Source organism: Pristis pectinata, chromosome 6 (assembly GCF_009764475.1).
Source record: "Pristis pectinata isolate sPriPec2 chromosome 6, sPriPec2.1.pri, whole genome shotgun sequence".
NCBI classification, from domain to species: domain Eukaryota; kingdom Metazoa; phylum Chordata; class Chondrichthyes; order Rhinopristiformes; family Pristidae; genus Pristis; species Pristis pectinata.
Genome location: NC_067410.1, coordinates 53,840,663 through 53,860,712, shown reverse-complemented (window position 1 = coordinate 53,860,712; position 20,050 = coordinate 53,840,663). Strand labels below are relative to the sequence as shown.

Genomic DNA, 20,050 nt, shown 5'->3' with positions numbered 1-20,050 from the left:
AGAAGGCATTTGGCATGTTGACCTTCATTAGTCAGGGCATTCAGTGTAGGTCTTTGGACATTATGTTGTAGTTATACAAGACACTGGTAAGGTTGCACTTGGAGTATTGTGTACAGTTTTGGTCACCCCGTTATAGGAAAGACATCATTAAGCTGGAAAGAGTGCAAAGAAAATTTACAAGAATGTTCAGGAATGTTACCAGTACTCAAGGGCCTGAGTCATAGGGAGAGGTTTGCCAGGCTAGGACTTTATTCCTTGGAATATAGGAGACTTAGGGGTGACCTGACAGAGATATATATATATAATCATGACAGACATAGGGTGAATGCACAAAGTGTTTTTCCAAGGGAAAGGGAACAAATAACTAGAGGGCAAAAGTTTTAGGTGAAAGGGGAATGGTTTCGAAGGGACCTGAGGACTTCTTCACACAGAGGGTGGTGTGTATATGAAATGAGCTGCCATCAAAAGTAGTTGAGGCAGGTACAGTAACAACATTTAAAAGACATTTGGATAAGTATATAGAAAGGAAAGGTTTAGAGATATATGGGCCAAACACAGGCAAATGGAACTAGCTTAGTTGAGCACGTTAGTCAGCATGCACAAGTTGGGCTGAAGGGCCTCTTTGTGTACTGTATGATTCTATGGCTCTATGACTCCCATGAATCTGGCAATCCTAGGGTCCCAATTATCATTATTTTGATGATGCCTTATCCTTCTCTCTTTGAGTACAGTTTCAAACCTGTTTATTTAGTGAATGGTTTGACTTGTAAGGCTCTGTTCAAGAAATTATGGTGTGCCAACAGCATGTTTTAAATAGTGCCATGTGTGTGGCTCACACCAGTTCTCTATGAGATTCCAAGGTGTAGATATTTGGATGACTTTGAGGCCAATGGTGTGGACCCAAAACAAAACAAAAAAAAATACACTGCTAAGTGTATGCAATCTGAGATCTCCCAGCACTTGAAGAAAGTGAATTGGTAACCATATTGGAGCTTGGTGGGGAGATGATTGGGGGTGCTGGGGTGAGGACAGAGAGAGAGTGAGGTGCCATTGAGAGGGTGATAGCTTAGTGCAGGAGATGGGGTTGATCAGGGAGATGATGGAGTTGATGTCATTTTCAGTGTATCATGGATAAGAACAGAGGCAGAGAGATGATCTGGGATTGTATCAGGCTGCACGACTAAGGGGATATGTGAAATTAAAACAAAACACTGGAAATAGTCAGCAGGTCAGGTAGCATCTTGAAAGAGAAAAAGAATTAATGTTGCTAATCAGAGACCCTTCATCAGACCCTTCGTCATTCCAGAGTTTACACCTGATCTGCTGAGTGTTTCTGGCATTTTCTGTTGTTCTTACATGATTGTAGAGCTGAGGTCAGAAATGACTGGGGAATCAGGGACAGGATGAGAAATGTGACTGGGTGGGAAAAGCTGGAGAGCTGATAAAGGGACCCAATTTGCAGTGAAAGGGGTCATGGGATCATAGTCATAGAGTCATAGAGCAATACAGGCCTTTTGGCTCAACCAGAACATGCCGGCCATAGTGCCCACACAGCTAGTCCTAATTTTCTTTGTTCAGCCATATCCCTCTAAGTCCCGCCCTTGCATGTACCTATCCAAGTGCTTCTTAAATGATACAATTGTACCTGCCTCAACCACTTCCTCTGGGAGCTTGTTCCATATACCCACCAGCCTCCATTCCAAGAAACAACCTTCAACCACCACCCTCTGCTTCCTACCTCCAGGCCAATTTTGAATCCACTAAACTAGCTCTCCCTGGATTCCATGGGACCTAACCTTCCAGACCAGCCTGCCATGCGGGACCTTGTAGAAGGCCTTGCTAAAGTCCATAGCAACAACTTCCACTGCCCTACTCTCATCTACCCTTTCGGTTATCTCCTCAACAAACTCTAAAAGATTCTTAAAACACAACCTCCCACATGCAAAGCAATGCTGACTTCTCCTAATCAGACTTCGTCTACCCAAATCCTGGTAGATCGGAATTTCCTCCAGTAACTTCCCAACTACTGATGTCAGGCTGAGTGGCCTCTAGTTCCCTGGGTGTCCTTGCTACCCTTCTTAAACAATGAAATGACATTAACAACCTTCCAATCTTTGGGAACTTCACCAGTGGCTCATGGTGAAGGGAGTATCTCCTCAAGTGACTCCAGAATTTCATCTGTAGCCTCCCACAAAGTTTGAGGATGCACTCGGTCAGCCAGGGTTCCCTAAACTTGCCAGGATTGCCCTTCACCCTAACAGGAACATGCTGCTCCTGGATTCTTGATATCTCACTATTAAGACCCTCCCACTTGCCATTCATTCCTTTCCCTTCAAACAGATTCTCCCAATTGACCTCTGCTAGATCCTGCCTGATTCCCCCAAAATTAGCCCTGCTCCAGATTAGGACCTTAAATATCCTATCCTTTTCCATCACTATCTTAAAACTAATAGAATTATGGTCACTCGAGCCAAAGTGCTCTCTGACTGCCGCTTCCGTTACTTGCCCTGCCTCATTCCCTAAGAGGAGGGTTCTCTATATATTGACTCAGGAAACTTTCCTGAACACATTTCACAAATTCCACCCCATCTAGGCCCTTAACACTCTGTGTGTCCCAGTCCATACCAGGGAAATTAAAATCTCCCACTAATACAACCCTATTATTCTTACAACTATGAGCAATTTCTCCCACTAGGGAAACTCTCCACTTCTTGTATCTAAGTTCTACCCATATGGCCTCACCGGACAATTCCCCCAAGAATGACATCTCTACTGTAAGCACTGCTGTTACATCCTTCCTTATCAAAAATGCCAAAGAGGTCACTGAGAAACTTTGAAAACTTCAAGAAGCCATCAACCTGGAATGAGATGGCTGGCTTGGACTCCCCGCAATGGTCCATGGGAGTAATTAATACCAAAGCAGCCCTGAACTCTGTGGTTAAGATCTGGTTAAGTGTGCAAGGCCTGATTTGCTTGTACACTTTGTCTACACCATGGAATTTAAAGCAAACAATTTGAAAAAAAAACAGTGCCAGATGATGTCATTGTGCAGCCATCATGTGTATCTGCCTCAGAAGTGCAGAGGATCTGCATCAAACTGCAGGAAGTGTGCTACTGCTGCACTAAGTATCAAATTGACTTGGCAATTAGATCTCTTTGAAAGTTCCATGTGTACAACACAAATGGTTGTGAAATGCATTAGAGTTTCTGGGTCATTTTTTGCTTAGTAAATTGTGTCTTTCCTTTTCATCCTCTTCAGCAATCCTGTTTGCAATATCTGTCTTTGGGCCTGCCTTTGGGTATTTACTTGGGTCTGTGATGTTACGTTTATTTGTGGACCTGGACAGAGTGAATCCAGGTAAGTGGAAGTCATTGAAAGATGCTGGTGTCATTAATGGATATAGAAACAAAATAAGGCCTTTTCATACTTTTTCTGTATGGTAGTACTAAATACTTCCAGTGTTTCAAAGGTAATCACCATTTCAATTGTTTAACTGCAAAATAAAATATATATGAACAAATATTTACAAAGAATACGGGCATCTTTATATATGTGTGAATTCTTAATTATAATTTGTCTAATTGCTTACAACCAATGAAGAAAGAAACTGGGTCCTCCCTCATTATTTATCCATCTTATGGAAACAGTGATTGTGTTAGTGAGCTCAGTAGGGGAACATCTAAGGGAACTGTGCTCATACTATCATAAGGTTTAGAAGAGCTTTAGAAGGAGAAAGATTGAGAAGGAGAAAGTTGATTTCAATGCCAAGGTAAATTGAAATAACAGAGGAACCTAGCCAGAATTAACAAAATTCTTTTTGGTTTGGCCTCCTTCCGATAGGACTGCTCAGCATCACCATAGATGAAGAGAACCTGAATCAAACAAAGCAAAGACGAGCAGAGTTAGTTGTCAGTCAGACCAGAGTGATGTGTATTCAATGACCTCTGACTTGGTTTTGAGCTTGAGTTCAGCAGGCTTAAATCTGCCTGGTAATTGGACCACTTTCTGTGCAGGGGCAGCCAGTAGCACAGCTGGTAGAGCTGCTGTCTCACAGCTCCAGTGACCTGAGCTCAATCCTAAACTCTGACATTGTTTATCTAGAGTTGTGACGTTCTCTCTGTTACTGTGGGAGGTTTCATCTCGCATCCCAAACACATGCTGGTTGGTCTGTTAATTAGCCACTATAAATTACCCTAGGATGTAGGTGAATGGTAGAATCTGGGGGGTGTTGTGGGGAAATTAAAATGGAACTAGTGTAGGGCTTGTGTAAATGGGTGCTTGGTGGTCAGTGTGACTTAATGGGCCAAAGGGCATGTTCCTCTGCTGTATGATTCCATGACTATGACTATAAGCTGTTATGATAACACAAGGAACTCATCCAATTTATAGGAAAAATGGTAGGCTTTCTGAAGTATTGGCATTGGCATAGGCATAAAGTGCAAGTAGGAAAGCAGAAGAGTATCTAACTTACTAAGTGGATCTAAGTGATGGTTTCCTTGCTGGTTTTCAAATACCAAGAAACAGAGTTCCATTGCCCCTCCTACTCCTGTTAAACTGTAGGTTCCATCAACAACAAAGATGGGAAATGAATACACAAGGAACTGGCTTGTTTTGATTATGTAACAATGGCAACTGCTAACACCAGCAGAGTCCAAGCATTTTTTTAATAGTTTTATTGAGTTTTGATTGTCTTTATAAACACCAGCATAAGTTTGTGAAATTCTCCTTTCACTGATGGTGTTTTTAAGACAAATGTAGAATGCTTAGATACAGAGTAATGTTCATTCTGGTGCCAGGATCACAGGAATGGGAAGAAGCCATTTAGCCCCTTGATACCCTCCAACATTCAGTCAGAGCATGGCACATTCAGTTCCTCTCTTGGCCCCAAAACTCTTTACTCCCTTGTTTCTCAGAAATTATTAATCTTTAATTCAAGATTTTCAACTGTCCACAATGTGAAGAGCTTTTTTGGGGAGAGGCTTGTGTGAAGAAGTGCTTGTTGACATCGTTCTGCTTTGGCAATATCTAATTTTAAAATATGCTTTTAAATTCACCTCTGTCACTCCATTAATTCTTTCAGTGCTTGTGCAGTTTCAAATAGGGTTTGACTGATATTTTGCAGAACTCAAATATCACCGCTCTGAACTTCAGCCCCCTTGTATTTGATGTTGTGTATTTGTACTGGAGAGTGGCTAATGTGGTACTATTGTTTAAAAAGGGTAGCAAAAACAAGCAAGGAAGCTGAAGACCAGTGAGTCTGACATTGGTATTTGCTGGAGGGATTCTGAGGGAAAGGATCTACCAACGTTAGGAGAGACAGGGTTTCATTTGGGACAGTCAGCACGGCTTTGTGCGAGGGAAGTTGTGTCTGACAAATTTCTTGGAGTTCTTCGAGGAGGTAAACAAGAGGGTAGATGAAGGGAGGGCAGTGGATGTTGTCGATATGGACTTTAGCAAGGTCCCTCGTGGGAGGCTAGTCTGGAAGGTTAGATTGCATTGGATTCAGGAGGACGTAGCAGATTGGATCATAGTAGGCTCAGTGGTAGGAAGCAGAGGGTGATGGTTGAGGGTTGTTTCTCAGACTGGAGGCTGTTATGTTTGTTCTTCATCAAGAGACAAACTTCGCATGGGTTTACTATCTGAACATTTTTATTAACCAACACACCAGACTACTTGCTTTCCCCTCTTTTTACAGCCACTTCCTGTTTTTTTTGGTACAAAACGTTTATTCACTAAAAGCACTACAAAAACCAACCAACATCAAATACAGTACATCTAATACAGAAGGAAACAACGAAGCAAAACTAATACCCGCGCAACACTACGCCTGCCACCAGCCACTTCCTGTTCCCCCATGTGACCCCTTGCATTGCCTACTGGGAACTGTAGTTCTTTATTATAACTACATAATAACACATCTTCCCCCTTTAGAACCATAGAACACTACAGCACAGAAAACAGGCCGTTTGGCCCTTCTAGTCTGTGCTGAAACTTTATTCCGCTAGTCCCATTGACCTGCACCCAGTCCATAACCCTCCAGACCTCTCCCATCCATGTATCTATCCAATTTATTCTTAGAACTTAAGAGTGAGCCCGCACTTACCACGTCAGATGGCAGCTCGTTCCACACTCCCACCACTCTGAGTGAAGAAGCTCCCCCTAATGTTCACCCTAAAGCCATGTCCTCTCACACATATCTCTCCTAATCTAGGTGGAAAGAGCCTACTTGCATTTACTCTGTCTGTACCCCTCATAATTTTGCAAACCCCGATCAAATCTCCCCTCATTCTTCTATGCTCCAAGGAATAAAGTCCTAACCTGTTCAATCTTTCCCTGTAACTCAACTCCTGAAGACCCGGCAACATCCTAGTAAATCTTCTCTGCACTCTTTCAATCTTACTGATATACTTCCTATAGTTAGGTGACCAGAACTGCACACAATATTCCAAATTTGTCCTCACCAGTGACTTATACAACCTCACCATAACATCCCAACTCCTATACTCAATACTTGGATTTATGAATGCCAGGATGCCAAAAGCCTTCTTTACAACCCTGTCTACTTGTGACGCCACTTTCAGGGAACGAGGTATCTGAACTTCCAGATCCCTTTGTTCCTCTGCACTCCTCAGTGCCCTACCATTTACTGTGTTTGTCCTACCTTGATCTGTCCTTCCAAAATGCAACACCTCACATTAAATTCCATCTGCCATTTTCTGGCCCATTTTTCCAGTTGGTTCAGATCCCTCTGCAAGCTTTGAAAACCTTCCTCACTGTCCACAATGCTTCCAGTCTTAGTGTCATCAGCAAACTTGCTGATCCAATTTACCACATTATCATCTAGCTCATTGATATAGACAACAAACAACAATGGTCCCAGCACAGATCCCTGAGGCACGTCACTAGTCACAGGCCTCCAGTCTGAGAAACAATCATCCACTACCACTCTCTGTCTTCTCCCACACAAGCAATTTCAAATCCAGTTTACAGCCTCTCCATTGATGAACCTTCTGAATTAATCTCCCATGTGGGACCTTGTCAGAGGCCTTACATTGTCCACATAGACAACATCCACAGCCTTTCCTTCATCTACTTTCTTGGTAACCTCTCGAAAAACTCTACAATATTCGTTAAACACAATCTACCACACTCAAAGCCATGCTGACTATCCTTAATCAGCCCTTGGTTGTCCAAATACTTGTATATCCGATCTCTCAGAACACCTTCCAGTAATTTACCTACTACTGATGTCAGGCTCACTGGCCTGTAATTACCTGGTTTACTTTTAGAGCCTTTTTTGAATAACGGAACAACATGAACTACCCTCCAGTCCTCCAGCACCGCATCCGTGGCTAAGGACATTTTAAATATATCTGCCAGGGCCCCTGCAATTTCTACAGTTGTCTCTCTCAAGGTCCGAGGAAATATCCTGTCAGGCCTGGGGGATTTATCTACCTTTATTTGCTGTAAGGCAGCAAGCACCTCCTCCTCTTTAATCTCTATATGTTCCATGACACAACTGCTTGTTTCCCTTCCTTCCATATACACTATGCCAGATTCCTGAGCAAATACTGATGCAAAAAAACTGTTTAAGATCTACCCCATCTCCTGAGGCTCCACACATAGACGACCACTCTGATCTTCTAGGGGACCAATTTTGTCCCCTACTATCCTTTTACTCTTAATATACTTGTAGAAACCCTTCGGGTTTACCTTCACATTATCTGCCAAAGCAACCTCATGTCTTCTTTTTGCCTTCCTGATTTCCTTTTTTAGTATTTTCTTACATTTTCTCTACTCTTCAAGTACCTCATTTGTTCCTAGTTGCCTATACCTGCTATACACCTCTCTTTTTCTTAACCAGATCACCAATATCCCTTGAAAACCAAGGTTCCTGATGCCTGTTAACTTTGCCTTTAATCCTGGCAGGAACATGCAAACTCTGCACTCTCAAGATTTCGCGTTTGAAGGCCTTCCACTTACTGAACACATCCTTGGTAGAAAGCAACTTATCCCAATCTACTCTTCTTAGATCCTTTCTCATTTCCACAAAATTGGCCCTTCTCCAATTTAGAACCTCAACTCGAGGACCAGACCTATCCTTATCCATAATTAACTTGAAACTAATGACATTATGGTCACTGGACCCAAAATGTTCACCAACACATACTTCTGTCACCTCACCTGCCTGGTTCCCTAATAGGAGATCTCTCTCTCATTGGTACCTCTATATATTGATATAGAAAACTTTCCTGAACACATTTGACAAATTCCAAGCCATCCGGCCCTTTCACAGTGTGAGAGTCCCAGTCAATATGTGGAAAGTTAAAATTTCTGTTTCTTACATTGGTCTGCTATCTCTCTACAGATTTGCTCCTCCAATTCTCTCTGACTATTGGGTGGTCTATAATACAACCCTATTAGTGTGGTCACACCTTTCCTGTTTCTCTGCTCCACCCATATGGCCTCTGTAGACAAGCCCTCCGGGCTGTCCACTCTCCGCACAGCTGTGACATTTTCCCTGACTAGTAATGCCACTTCTCCGCCTTTCATCCCTCCCCCCATGTCTGAAACAACGGAATCCCGGAACATTAAGCTGCCAGTCCTGCCCCTCCTGCAATCAAATCTCACTAATAGCAATAATGTCGTAATCCCACGTGCCAATCCACGCCCTAAGCTCATCTGTTTTACCTACAATACTCCTTGCATTGAAATAGATGCACCTGAGAACATTTCTATCATGTACAAACCTTTGATTTCTGTCTATACAGGCAGTCCTCGCATGACCTTTTTCCTCCTCCACCTCATTATCTGCTCTAACACTCTGGCTCCCCTCCCCCTGAAAATCTAGTTTAAACTCCCTGGAGCAGTACTAGCAAACCTACCCGCAAGTATGTTAGTACCCCTCCAGTTCAGGTGCAAACCATCCCGTCGGAACAGGTCCCACCTTCCCTGGAACAAAGAAACATGAACCCTCCCTCCTGCATCATCTCCTTAGCCACGTATTTAGCTGCATTATCTTTCTATTTCTAGCCTCACATGCACGTGGCACGGGTAGCAATCCTGAGATTGCAACTTTGGAGGTCCTGTCCTTCAACTTTGCACCTAATTCTCTAAACTCTCTTTGCAGGACTTCCTCCTCCTTCCTATCCACGTCATTGGTCCCTACATGGACCACGACATCTAGCTGCTCACCCTCCCTCCTGAGAATATCGAGAACTCGATCTGAGATATTACGGACCCTGGCACCAGGGAGGCAACAGACCATCCGGGATTCTTGATCTCTCCCACGGAACCTCATATCTGTCCACCTATTGAATCCCCTATCACTACTGCTCTCCTCTTTTCCTTGCTTCCTTTCTGAGCTGAGGGTCCAGTCTCGGTGCCAGAGACGTGACCACTACAACTTGTCCCTGGTAGGACGACCTACAAACCTGCCAAGAACCCTTGTCTACTCAGCAGCTTTCAATCAGTCCCTGAGGTGGTTTAATGGTCCTTTTTGGTCTGGTACTTGTTTTCACAGGTGTTATTACTTTCATTTGCTGCATTACTATTGGTGTTTACCTGGGAACTCTGATCCACATGTTCATTTTCTCCATATGCTGGCCCCTTTGGTGTACTGACAGGGGATGGGTCACAGCCATGGGTTGGAATTTGTGGTCATAGATCCATGGGGTTCCTCCTCAGAGGTGTCCCTCGCTCCTTTTCACTAGGTTGAGCTTTTCACGTGCACTCAAACCTAATATTGGCTGTACTCTTCTTTCTACAATCAGTGGCTGTGATTTCAAGTGCTGCCCCTTGTACTTAAAGGTCACCATACAGCCTCCTTTTACTGGAACTTTCTCTCCAGTGTAGCCTGTCACTTTTAACTTCACAGGGTAAATCTTACTCTTTACTGTCAGAGTCTTATAATCATCCATGGGTAACAGATTCACCTGAGCTCCAGTGTCAAGCTTGAGTGGAATTACTGTCTCATGCAGTTACTGGAACAATCCATTCTGTTTTACCAGCAGCCACAGTCTGTACAGAATCCACAAAGAATTCCTCCATTTCCTCATCAACTGTGTGCACCTTTCTCTTGTTAGCCCCAGCTTTGCAGCACCTTGCAAAGTGATTCTTCTTCCCACAGCTATTACAGGACTTCCCATAAGCAGGACACACCTTTGTAATGTGTCAACCTCCATATTTGCTGCATTTGCTGTTTGAGCCTTCCTCTTTGTTTTGCTGTTGCTTTCCGAAATGCCTTGTGTGCTGCTTCTCTGTTTTCACAGCATGTACTGTTGTGTCTGCCCTGTGCAGCTCCTTAGCTTGTGCTTGTGTAGTTTCTGCTGACCTTTTCCAGGGTCAAATCTTTTTCATGCAACAGTCTTTCTCTGAGTCCATTATCTGGAATTCCACAAACTATTTTCTGTCTTTAACTAGTGAGTTTCTCAAATCTCCAAATTCACAAGACTTGCTCAGTGTGTGAAGCTCAGCTAAGTATTGGTTGAAGCTAACACCTTGTTTCTGGTCACAGGAAAAAAAATTATATCTCTCAGATGTGATGTTTTTACTTGGGATAAAATAGCCCTCAAATTTTTTTCATCAAAGTGCTGAACTCAAAAGCTGCCTCATCAATTTGAAAGCCGTTATAGATGTCCAAAGCATCTTCGCCAATAACGTGCAAAAAAATAGATGCTTTCAATTTTTCATCATTCCTTCTCACTCCACTAGCATCTAAGTATATGTTGAATCGCTGTTTGAAGCATTTCCAATTATCGGTTAGATTGCCAATAAACTGCATAGCCATGGGAGGACTTAGCTGATCCATAACGGGATCTCTCAGCCTCTCACCTGAATCTTTCTTGGCAAATCCGGTGACTGCTGAACTTCAGAAACAACGTGCGCCCTCACCACGCCGGCTGGCTTTTTCTCCATCTTATTACAGCTTTTCTTTCTGTTCACCCATGTGACCCCTTGCATTGCCTACTGGGAACTGTAATTCTTTATTGTCTAATGGTGTGCCACATTGTTCAGTGCTGGGACCTCTGTTGTTTGTAATTTATATAAACGATCTGGATTTGAATGTACAAGGCATGGTTAGTAAGTTTGTGGATAATACTAAAATAGGGGGTTTTTGTTCAGCTCAGTATGTGGGCTGAGGACTGGCAAATGGCTTTCAATCGAGATAAATGTGAGGTATTGCACCTTGGGGGATCAAATCAGGATAACAGTGAATGGCAAAGCCCTGGGGAGTGTTATGGAACAGAGGGACCTATGAGTGTAAGTGCATAGTTCGCTGAAAGCAGCATCACAGGTAGAAAGGGTGGTGAAGAAAGTGTTTGGCATGCTGACCTTCATCAGTCAGGACACTTGAGTATAGAACCTGGGAAGTTATGCTGCAGTTATATAAGACGTTGGTGAGGCCGCACTTGGGGTGTTGTCTACAGTTTTGGTTGCCCTATTATAGAAGAGATGTTATTAAACTATAGAGAGTGCAGAAAAAATTTACAGGATGTTGCCTGAACCTGGTGGCCCTGACATACAAGGAAAGGTTGCATAAACTTGGACTTTATTCCCTGGAATGTAGGAGTTTGAGGGGTGACCTGATAGAGGTATATAAGATCATGAGGGGCATAGACAGGATGAAAGCACATTGTCTTTTTCCCAGGGAGAAGGTACTAAAAACAAGAGGGCATAGCTTTAAGATCAGAGGTGAGACATTTAAAAGGGGCATCAGGGCAGCTTCTTCACGCAAAGCATGGTGTATATTTGGAATGAGCTGTCAGAAATATTGGTTGAGGCGGGCACATTAGCAAAATTTAAAAGCCATCTAGATAAGTATATGGATAGGAGACGCCCAGAGTGCTTTGGGCTAAACATGGGCAGATGGGACTAGCTCACTGGACAACACGGTCATCATGGGCGATTTGGGCCAAAGGGCCTTTTTCCATGATGTATGACTGTGACCCTATTTCGACTTTGGCTTTTACTGATTCATTCACTTCTAAATTTCACTGCTGCTGCTTCTGCATTACTTTGCAATTTCATTTCCTGTGCCCTCATCAGGCTTCTGTGGGTTCAGGGGGCCAGTTCTTGCACAGTTGTGTTTTGGAAGCTCATTCTCCCTTGGGAAAACTTTGATCATCGAAACTGACAGTGCCTGCAGCTGGGAGATGGGTGACTTTTAATTTCCTCATGGAGACTGTTTTTCCAGGTAGCATGTTCTGGGGCATCCCATTCATTCTCCCCAGACTACATGTGTGAGATCTCCTGCAACCTGATCCAGGGACACCAGTTCAGCAGAGAGGAGATCAAGGGCAATCAGTCTGGACAGGTCTCAGATCTAAATATTGAAGGTGAAATGATAAGAATCTGCATCCACTATGGGATTCACCAAAACGCACCAGCAAGATTACGGAATGGAAATTTCTCAAATAAATTGCCAAGGAAAGTTGGGGAGAATAAGGTAGGAAAATGTAGGATTAATGTAAATGGGATTTTGATGGTTGGCATAGACTCAGTAGGCCATAGGGCCTGTTTCTGCGCTGTTTGACTCAAAGAATATTACTTTGTTTATGCTGGATAATTTCTGATTCAAATCAACTGTATTTTCATTGATGTGAGAGGGTTGATAGCCAAAGGACACAGATTTAAAATAATTAAAATAATTAGAAAAGGATGTGGCGCTAATGCCATATATGTTGGAGAAAGAATTAGGGGAGTATACCCAAATCAGCTTAGACTGAGGACTGTTCCATGTGTCCAACAACATGACAGGCATAGCTTGGGCCCATGCTAGTTCTCATAACTTTAATCTGGGGAAAGTGAGTTAAATGGAATGAGAAGTTGTTGAGTGTGAGGACATGTTCCACCAGTTAAATGACTGTGTTGGTGAATGAGCTATGTCTCCTTGTTTTGTCACCCTCCTCAGCTACCATTGACATGAAGCCCAGTGACCCCCGGTGGATTGGTGCCTGGTGGCTTGGATTGCTCATTTCCAGTGGTGTTCTTGCTGTTATTTCTATCCCTTATTTCTTTTTCCCTCGACAAATGATCCATCAAAAGGTAAGGACCCAAGTTTAGATTACCTTAATTTAATGGCCACCTGTAACAAAGCCCAAATGAAAAGAGAATGTTTTAATTCCAATTTCTGCAACATCAGTAAATACTCCAGCCAATTTGTGCATCTTTGACTTCTTCAAATAGACTAGTTAACCAGCTTTTGCTGATCTGAGTTCAAGAACAAATATTGTTGTGAACTTTGGCGAGCTTATGAGTGTGCCGTAGGCTGACATTTTCTTCGAACTGCTCCTGCTTTGACAATGTGACTGTGGCATAAGATGCTACCATTGGCAAACTGGCTGTGGTACCTTGGACAAACCCATGTCCCCATCTTGAATGATGAACTCTGTGTTATGGCCTCCTTCCCAATGTGGGTGTGTACAACTTCTTACAGTTTGCTGTGCACCACTCCAGCAAGGACTATGCTGAAGTTTCCTACAGCAGGAAAGCTGAGTTCGTCTCCTCCCCTCTTTGGAAAGAACACAGGGCTTCCCAGTGGGCCTTCGGCCATTGAGTACACTGATTGTTGTTCTGAGGACACCCATCACAACCTGGAATTCTGTATCAACTGGAAAGGGTTCTGCTCAATGAACCTGTAGCAATTCTGTGAGCACAGCCAAGATGTAAGAAAGTGAAACAGTGAATGGTCCTGAGGTCATGGCTGAATGTCACCTTATCCACTTTCTCCTCATATCCCATAATACCTTTTGGTTGGTAATATCTTATCAATTACAGAGATAAAACTAACAATTGATCTGCCATCCAGCTGGTTTGCAGTGAAGAGAGTTCCAAATTACTGCCATGTTCAGGTATCGAAATCTGTCCCAATTTTGCACCTGAAAGACCTGACTCCGATTTTTAAAAAAGCTAAAAAACTGCTGCTGAAACTTTGAAATAAAGACAGAAAATCTGGAGATGGTCAGTGGGTCAGGCAGCATCAGTGGGGTGGGGGCGGGTGGGGGAGAGAGAGAGAATTACTGCTTATTTTTCATCTCTCTCAGCTAATCCTAGACATGTTAACCAGATTCGTCTCTCTCTATCTTTCCTTTCAGTTCACCATAATATTTGAATATTTTTCCACAAGTTATCACTTTTAATTCCTGGGAATTTATGCCAGCCACCTATTCTTCAAGATTATAATTGTGCTTGTTAAATTGAGATACCTGGATGGGGATGGGAGGCATCAGGCTGTTACCCAGCTGCACCCTTTCTCCTTGGTTTTTGATCCAGTGGGAGGTCAGCAGGTAATTTGGTGCAATGACCTAGTAGCTGATTTCATTGTTTCACCTTGGCATCATACCCGAGTGATCATAAAATGAGAGGAATAGAGAAGTGCACAACAGTGCTGAACATGGTATAGATTCTGTAAATCTGCGCTTCTGCTGCTTGGATTGATCTGAAGCATCCTCCAACACAATGTTAAAGTGAAGCTGACAGCACTGAACCTCCACTGTATCACCAAGGAGAGATGGGACAGTATTGAAATGATGTTAGCAACATGCAAACATAAGAAATAGCAGCAGATGTCAGATTCGGATTAGCTCCACAATTCAATAATATCATGTCTTGGAGCCTCTTTACTTGATTTCCCCAACATCTAAAATTCATTCAATCTCTGTCTTAAGTATCCTCAGTGACTGAGCCCTCACAGCCCTCTTCAGTAGAAGATTCCAAAATTTACCGCCTCTGTGCGCTGAATGGCCAACCCCTTATTTTGAGACAAATTTATCATTTTAGACATTGTGCATGTTATTCCTCCATTCACCCTATCAAGCACGAAGCATTTTCTATATTTTATTGAGATTGCCTCTCATTCTTTTAAACTCAGGAGACCATAGGGTCAGTCTGCTTAATCTCTCAGAACAACTTCTGGTGAACCTCAGTTCCGCCCCCCCCCACCCCCCACTTTTTGCAATGACATCTTTGGGTAGGGAAAACAGATTCATGCACAATATTCCAGGTGTGGTCTCACCAAAGCCCAGTATATGATTGTGGTAAAATGTCATTACTATTTTACTCAAATCCTGCTTGACCTGCTGAGTTCCTCCAGCATTTTGTGTGTATTGATCCAGATTCCAGCATCTGCAGAATCTCTTGTGTCTCCCTTTCACTGTTTACCTTCCTATTTGTTGGTGTGCTGCATGTTAACTTCTAGTAATTTGTGTTCCGTGACACCCAGGTCCCTCTGAACACCAACGACTTTCAATCTCTCAGCATTGGAAAAAATACCCTACTTTTCTATCTTCTACCAGTGTAAATAACCACACATTTTTTCACATTGTATTCCATCTTGCATGCCGTTCCCCATTCACTTTGCCTGTCCATAGCTCCCTGAAGCCTTAATGCCTTTTTATACTTTATACTTAGTCCCTTCATCCAATTCATTGATTGTAGACTGCAAACACCTGAGGCCTGATATCGATCCCTCTGGTACCCTACTGGTCACAGACCGCCAACCATTTATTCCCACCCTCCATTTTCTGTTCATTAATCCTCCATCCACACCACTACATTAACCCCATCCCACTTGCTCTCATTTTGTTCTGAAAGTCCAAATACATCACATCCACTGATTTCCCCCTTATCCATTCTAACAGTTATAACTTCAAAAGCTCCAACAGCTTTTTCAAACTCAATTTCCCTCTCATAAATACATGTTGGCTCTGTCAAATGTCATGCTATCACTTTATTAACAATGGATTATAGAATTTTATTTGCTACTGATGTCAGGCTGACTGGTCAAGAGTTCCTCATTTTTTTCCTGACTAAATTATGGGTTGATTTTTGCTGTCTTAGACACTATGGAATTTTGCAAAATGACAATCAGACATCCACTCTCTTCAGTGCCACCTCTTTGAAAATCTTGGGATGCAGCATGTCAAGTCTTTGGGATTTATCAGCTTTCAGTCCCATTAATTTCTCCAACTTATTTGTCAGTTCCTTATTCCACAATATAACCTTCCCTCTTTCTATATTGGACACAGTTTAAATTTTATACTCATCTTTTCCATTTTGTTCTCCTTTTTACAAGGAAAGGCAGAACTGCAAAATAATAATCTCTGAAAAGAGTATCAACAGTACATTGGTACTCTTGTTAACCTGCAATTTTATTATCCTCTGGTTTATGGTTCATTGCTGGTGACATTACTAGCCTTTCCAATCTGACATTACCTTTAATTTGTTTGCCTTGGCTGGGGCATTTTTTAATTCTGCTGTTTTTTGCCCTTAAAGGAATAAATATTTGTTGTACTTTGATATTTAGAAAACTATATTAAAGGGAATGTCAGTAGACAAGACAACATTTAAAAAATTAACAGTTTCCCAATCCACCACAGCTTCATCGTTTATCTTGTTTAGAATAAAGAGCCTGCATTGTACTGAACTAAATTATTTCCAATTTTGTATAATTATGATCACTCTTCCCTATGGATCCCTGATTATTTATTAATTTACACTCAGTGCACAATAAAAGGTCGAAAATAGCCTGTTCCTTTGTTGGTTCTTCAACATACTAATCCAGAAAACGATCCCTGAATCACTCCATGGACCTGTCTTCCACATTATTGCTTGCCCAGACCATAGGTCACCTATGATAATTCTTTTCCCCTTGTTACACGTGCCTGTAATTTCCTGCTTTACACTACAACACCAGTAATAGGCAGCTTCGACCAATGTCTTCTGCTTCTTGCAGTTTCTAAGTTTCACAGAAAGTGATAATTGACTTTTGAGTTGTGATCCTTTTTTCTCTTTGGCCTTTAATCCCCTATTTTTACCATCAAGGCTGTATTCCCTGCTGTTCATTTTTGCCCATCTCCTGTAACACTTAAGTGTTCTAGAATACTTCATTCTCAACCTTAGTCACTTTGCAGTGATACCTGTGCTACGTAATTCACACCAGTTTATATTGCCACTAATTTGTCCAACTTATTGCATGTACTGTTTGCATTTAGCTTCAAGAGCCTTTGATTTTGTTTTTTTTTAACTATTTCCCCATGCTCTGACTTTAATTCCAGGATTCCTTGTATGTCTGTAATCTCTGTCCTTTCGTTAAAGACTCGTGATTTATTTCATTACCCTGCACTCTCATTTTGTCCTTAGTAGACTTTATAAATTTCACTCCCTCCCCACATCCCGTCCCCAGAACCATCAACAGCCCAAGTTACTTGATTCATTTGGATAAAGAACCCAAGTGAAGCCCCACCCAATGAAACACTCCCTCTTTCCCCAATGCCAGTGCCCCTTTCTCCCATACTAATCGCATTCAACTCTGATCTTGTTGATGTTGTGCCAAGTTATACATAATTTAGGTAGCAATTTGGAGATTATCTTTATCGTTCTCCTTTTCATATTTGGAACTGGCTTTTTATATTCCTACTCCCTCAGCAGACCTTCCTTATTTGTATATATCTACGTGGAGTTGGAAAGGTTGGGTTACAGTGACTCTGCAAAGCTCTGTTCAGGATTGGATTCCCCTGTGGTTCTTGAGGTTTCACTCTCAAGGACAGTTGATACAAGAGGCATCTGATTGTTCTTGCAAGACAGCTTTTTGCTGAGCACAGTTTTTTTGGAACCTTCTGCAGTCACCTAGATCTTTGGGGTGCTGACTCCTTCACTACCCTTCCCCTCTTACCAACCTTGTAGCACCATTCATCCTTGATGACTCACCACAAGCAGGTGCCAAATCTCAGCTGACCTGTTGCATTCATGGAGTATCTAAGTGTATTCACTGGTATCGCCATGTATCAGGCAGTGGTTCATTGTGGTGGGAATTAAAACCACAGTGTGCAGGAATTTCTTCTCACAAAGACTGGTGAATCTCTGGACTTCTCTGCTCCAGAGAGTTGTGGAGATCAGAACACTGGAGGTATTTAAAGGAAAGGTAAATGCAGGTTAGTAAGATCAGTGAAATGAGGACTGTGTGCAGGTAGCAAGAACTGATGCATGCGTTGAGGCCTGGGGCAGATCAGCCATGTTCATATTGAATGGTGGGGCAGGCCTACTCCTGCTCCTGTTGTCTTCTGTAACTGATTCAGCAGTAGTTAATTGCATTCAATTCATTCTGCTTTCTGTGAACAGAACATATTCCTCATTCCCCACTTGGAACCTCCGGTTCCGAACCCGGCCTCAGCTGCCTCCAGACCGTAGCCCCCATCGCCTTTGGTTCAGACCCCGACTCCTGCCCTAGCTCCGGCCACCTCCAGGCCATTGCCACCGATGCCTCTGGTTCTGGTTCTGACCCCGATCCCAGCCCCCTTCAGGCCAGTGCCCCACTGCCTCAGGTTCTGACCCTGGACCCCTCCAGGACGTGGCCCACGCCGCCTCTGGTTCCGACCCTGATCCAGGTTGATTCCAGGACGAGACCTCTCACTGCCGCTAGGTCCTACTGCTCCTCTTCTTCCACCACTACATTCTACCCACCGCTGGTCTTTCATGCCTCCCCCAACCCCTCGTACCCCTTTCACTCCTCTGAGCCCCACTCTTCTTCCCACCCCATTTTCCCTGACCCCTCAACGAGTTCTGTATCCGTCATGAGAGTCCTGATGAAGGGTCTCAGCCCAAAACGTTGACTGTTTATTTCCCTGTATAGGTGCTGCCTGACCTGCTGAGTTCCTCCAGCATTTTGTGTGTTGCTCCAGATTTCCAGCATCTGCAGTCTTTCTGTCTTTCTTGTGTCTCCATATTCCATATTGTCAGGTACTGTACTGTACCAATTTGGCTAGAGTTGCAGCCCGATCTGTAGCACAGATCTTCAATACTACAGCTGGGATGTGTCCTGGTCCACAGTCTTTACCAGTGATCATAGAGTCATGGATTCACAGGGTCATACGGCATGGAAATTGGTCCTTTGCACCACTGCCCATGCCGACCATGAAGTACCCATTTATGCAAATCCTATTTTAAGGGCACATATCCTACATCTTGATGATGCAAGCACTCGTCAAGATACAGCTTTAATGTTGTGAGAGTACCTGTTTCTACCATACCCCCAGGTAGGGCATTCGTATCTACTCTATATATGCCCCTCATAATTTTGTTTACCTCATTCGGGTTGGTTATATAGCCCCCACCCCCCCACCCCACCCCTACTGCTTCCTCTGCTTCTAATAAAACAAAGCAGCCTATCCAGTCTCTCCTCATAACTGAAAAGCTCCATCACAACGAATATCCTGGCAAATCTCCTTCGCACATTCTCTCGTGTAGTCATGTCTTCCTATACAGTGGTGCCAAGAGTTGCACATGTTCACCGTCTCTCACTGTGGCCTAATCATGTTTGATAATAATGCTTTATTCACTCTTTCTTGATATTCCATGGAGTGAATTGAATTGGCTGGAAACTTTTCTCCAGGCTAGTGGGGATCTCAGGAGGAAGTCACCACTGTTGTTGAAGATGGGCATGCTCTTGCAGCCCGATCTTCCCATTAGCTGTTTAAGTGTCCACTACTAGAGACAAGTAGATATAGCAGGACTGCAAGGTTTTGATCTGAGACTTGGTTTGTGGGATCACTTGGCTCCAGCGACGAGAGAGCGGAGATTGCCGGAAAATAACGAGGTTTTTTTTTCTCTTTCTAGCGTTCGGGACAGCGGCGAGTGACTGCGCAGGCGCGTGACGTCACCCGGAAGCGCGCGGGCGATTTAAAAGTCGAAGGTTCGCCTTCAAGTTTTCTTTCCAGCGACGAGAGAACGGAGATTGCCGGAAAATAACGAGGTTTTTTTTTCTCTTTCCAGCGTTCGGGACAGCGGCGAGTGACTGCGCAGGCGCGTGACGTCACCCGGAAGCGCGCGGGCGATTTAAAAGTCGAAGGTTCGCCTTCAAGTTTTCTTTCCAGCGACGAGAGAGCGGAGATTGCCGGAAAATAACGAGGTTTTTTTTTCTCTTTCTAGCGTTCGGGACAGCGGCGAGTGACTGCGCAGGCGCGTGACGTCACCCGGAAGCGCGCGGGCAATTTAAAAAGCAGACGAGCATATCTAGCGGGCAGCGTCGGAGCGGGCAGCTGAGTGAAAGGG

The 20,050-nt window shown here is 43.4% G+C and overlaps 1 protein-coding gene across 4 annotated transcripts in view; it reads left to right on the top strand.

Moving 5' to 3' along the window:
- The window catches only part of LOC127572033 (solute carrier organic anion transporter family member 2A1-like), a 214,675-nt gene that overhangs the window by 87,186 nt on the left and 107,439 nt on the right, over positions 1 to 20,050 (top strand). For 3 of the 4 annotated variants that reach the window (XM_052018850.1, XM_052018853.1, XM_052018854.1), the window contains 2 exons: positions 3,260 to 3,358; positions 12,915 to 13,048. In XM_052018850.1, the coding sequence (XP_051874810.1) occupies positions 3,260 to 3,358; positions 12,915 to 13,048 (233 nt within the window). The remainder of the gene's footprint in view (positions 1 to 3,259; positions 3,359 to 12,914; positions 13,049 to 20,050) is intronic. The other variant, XM_052018852.1, reaches the window with a different exon arrangement.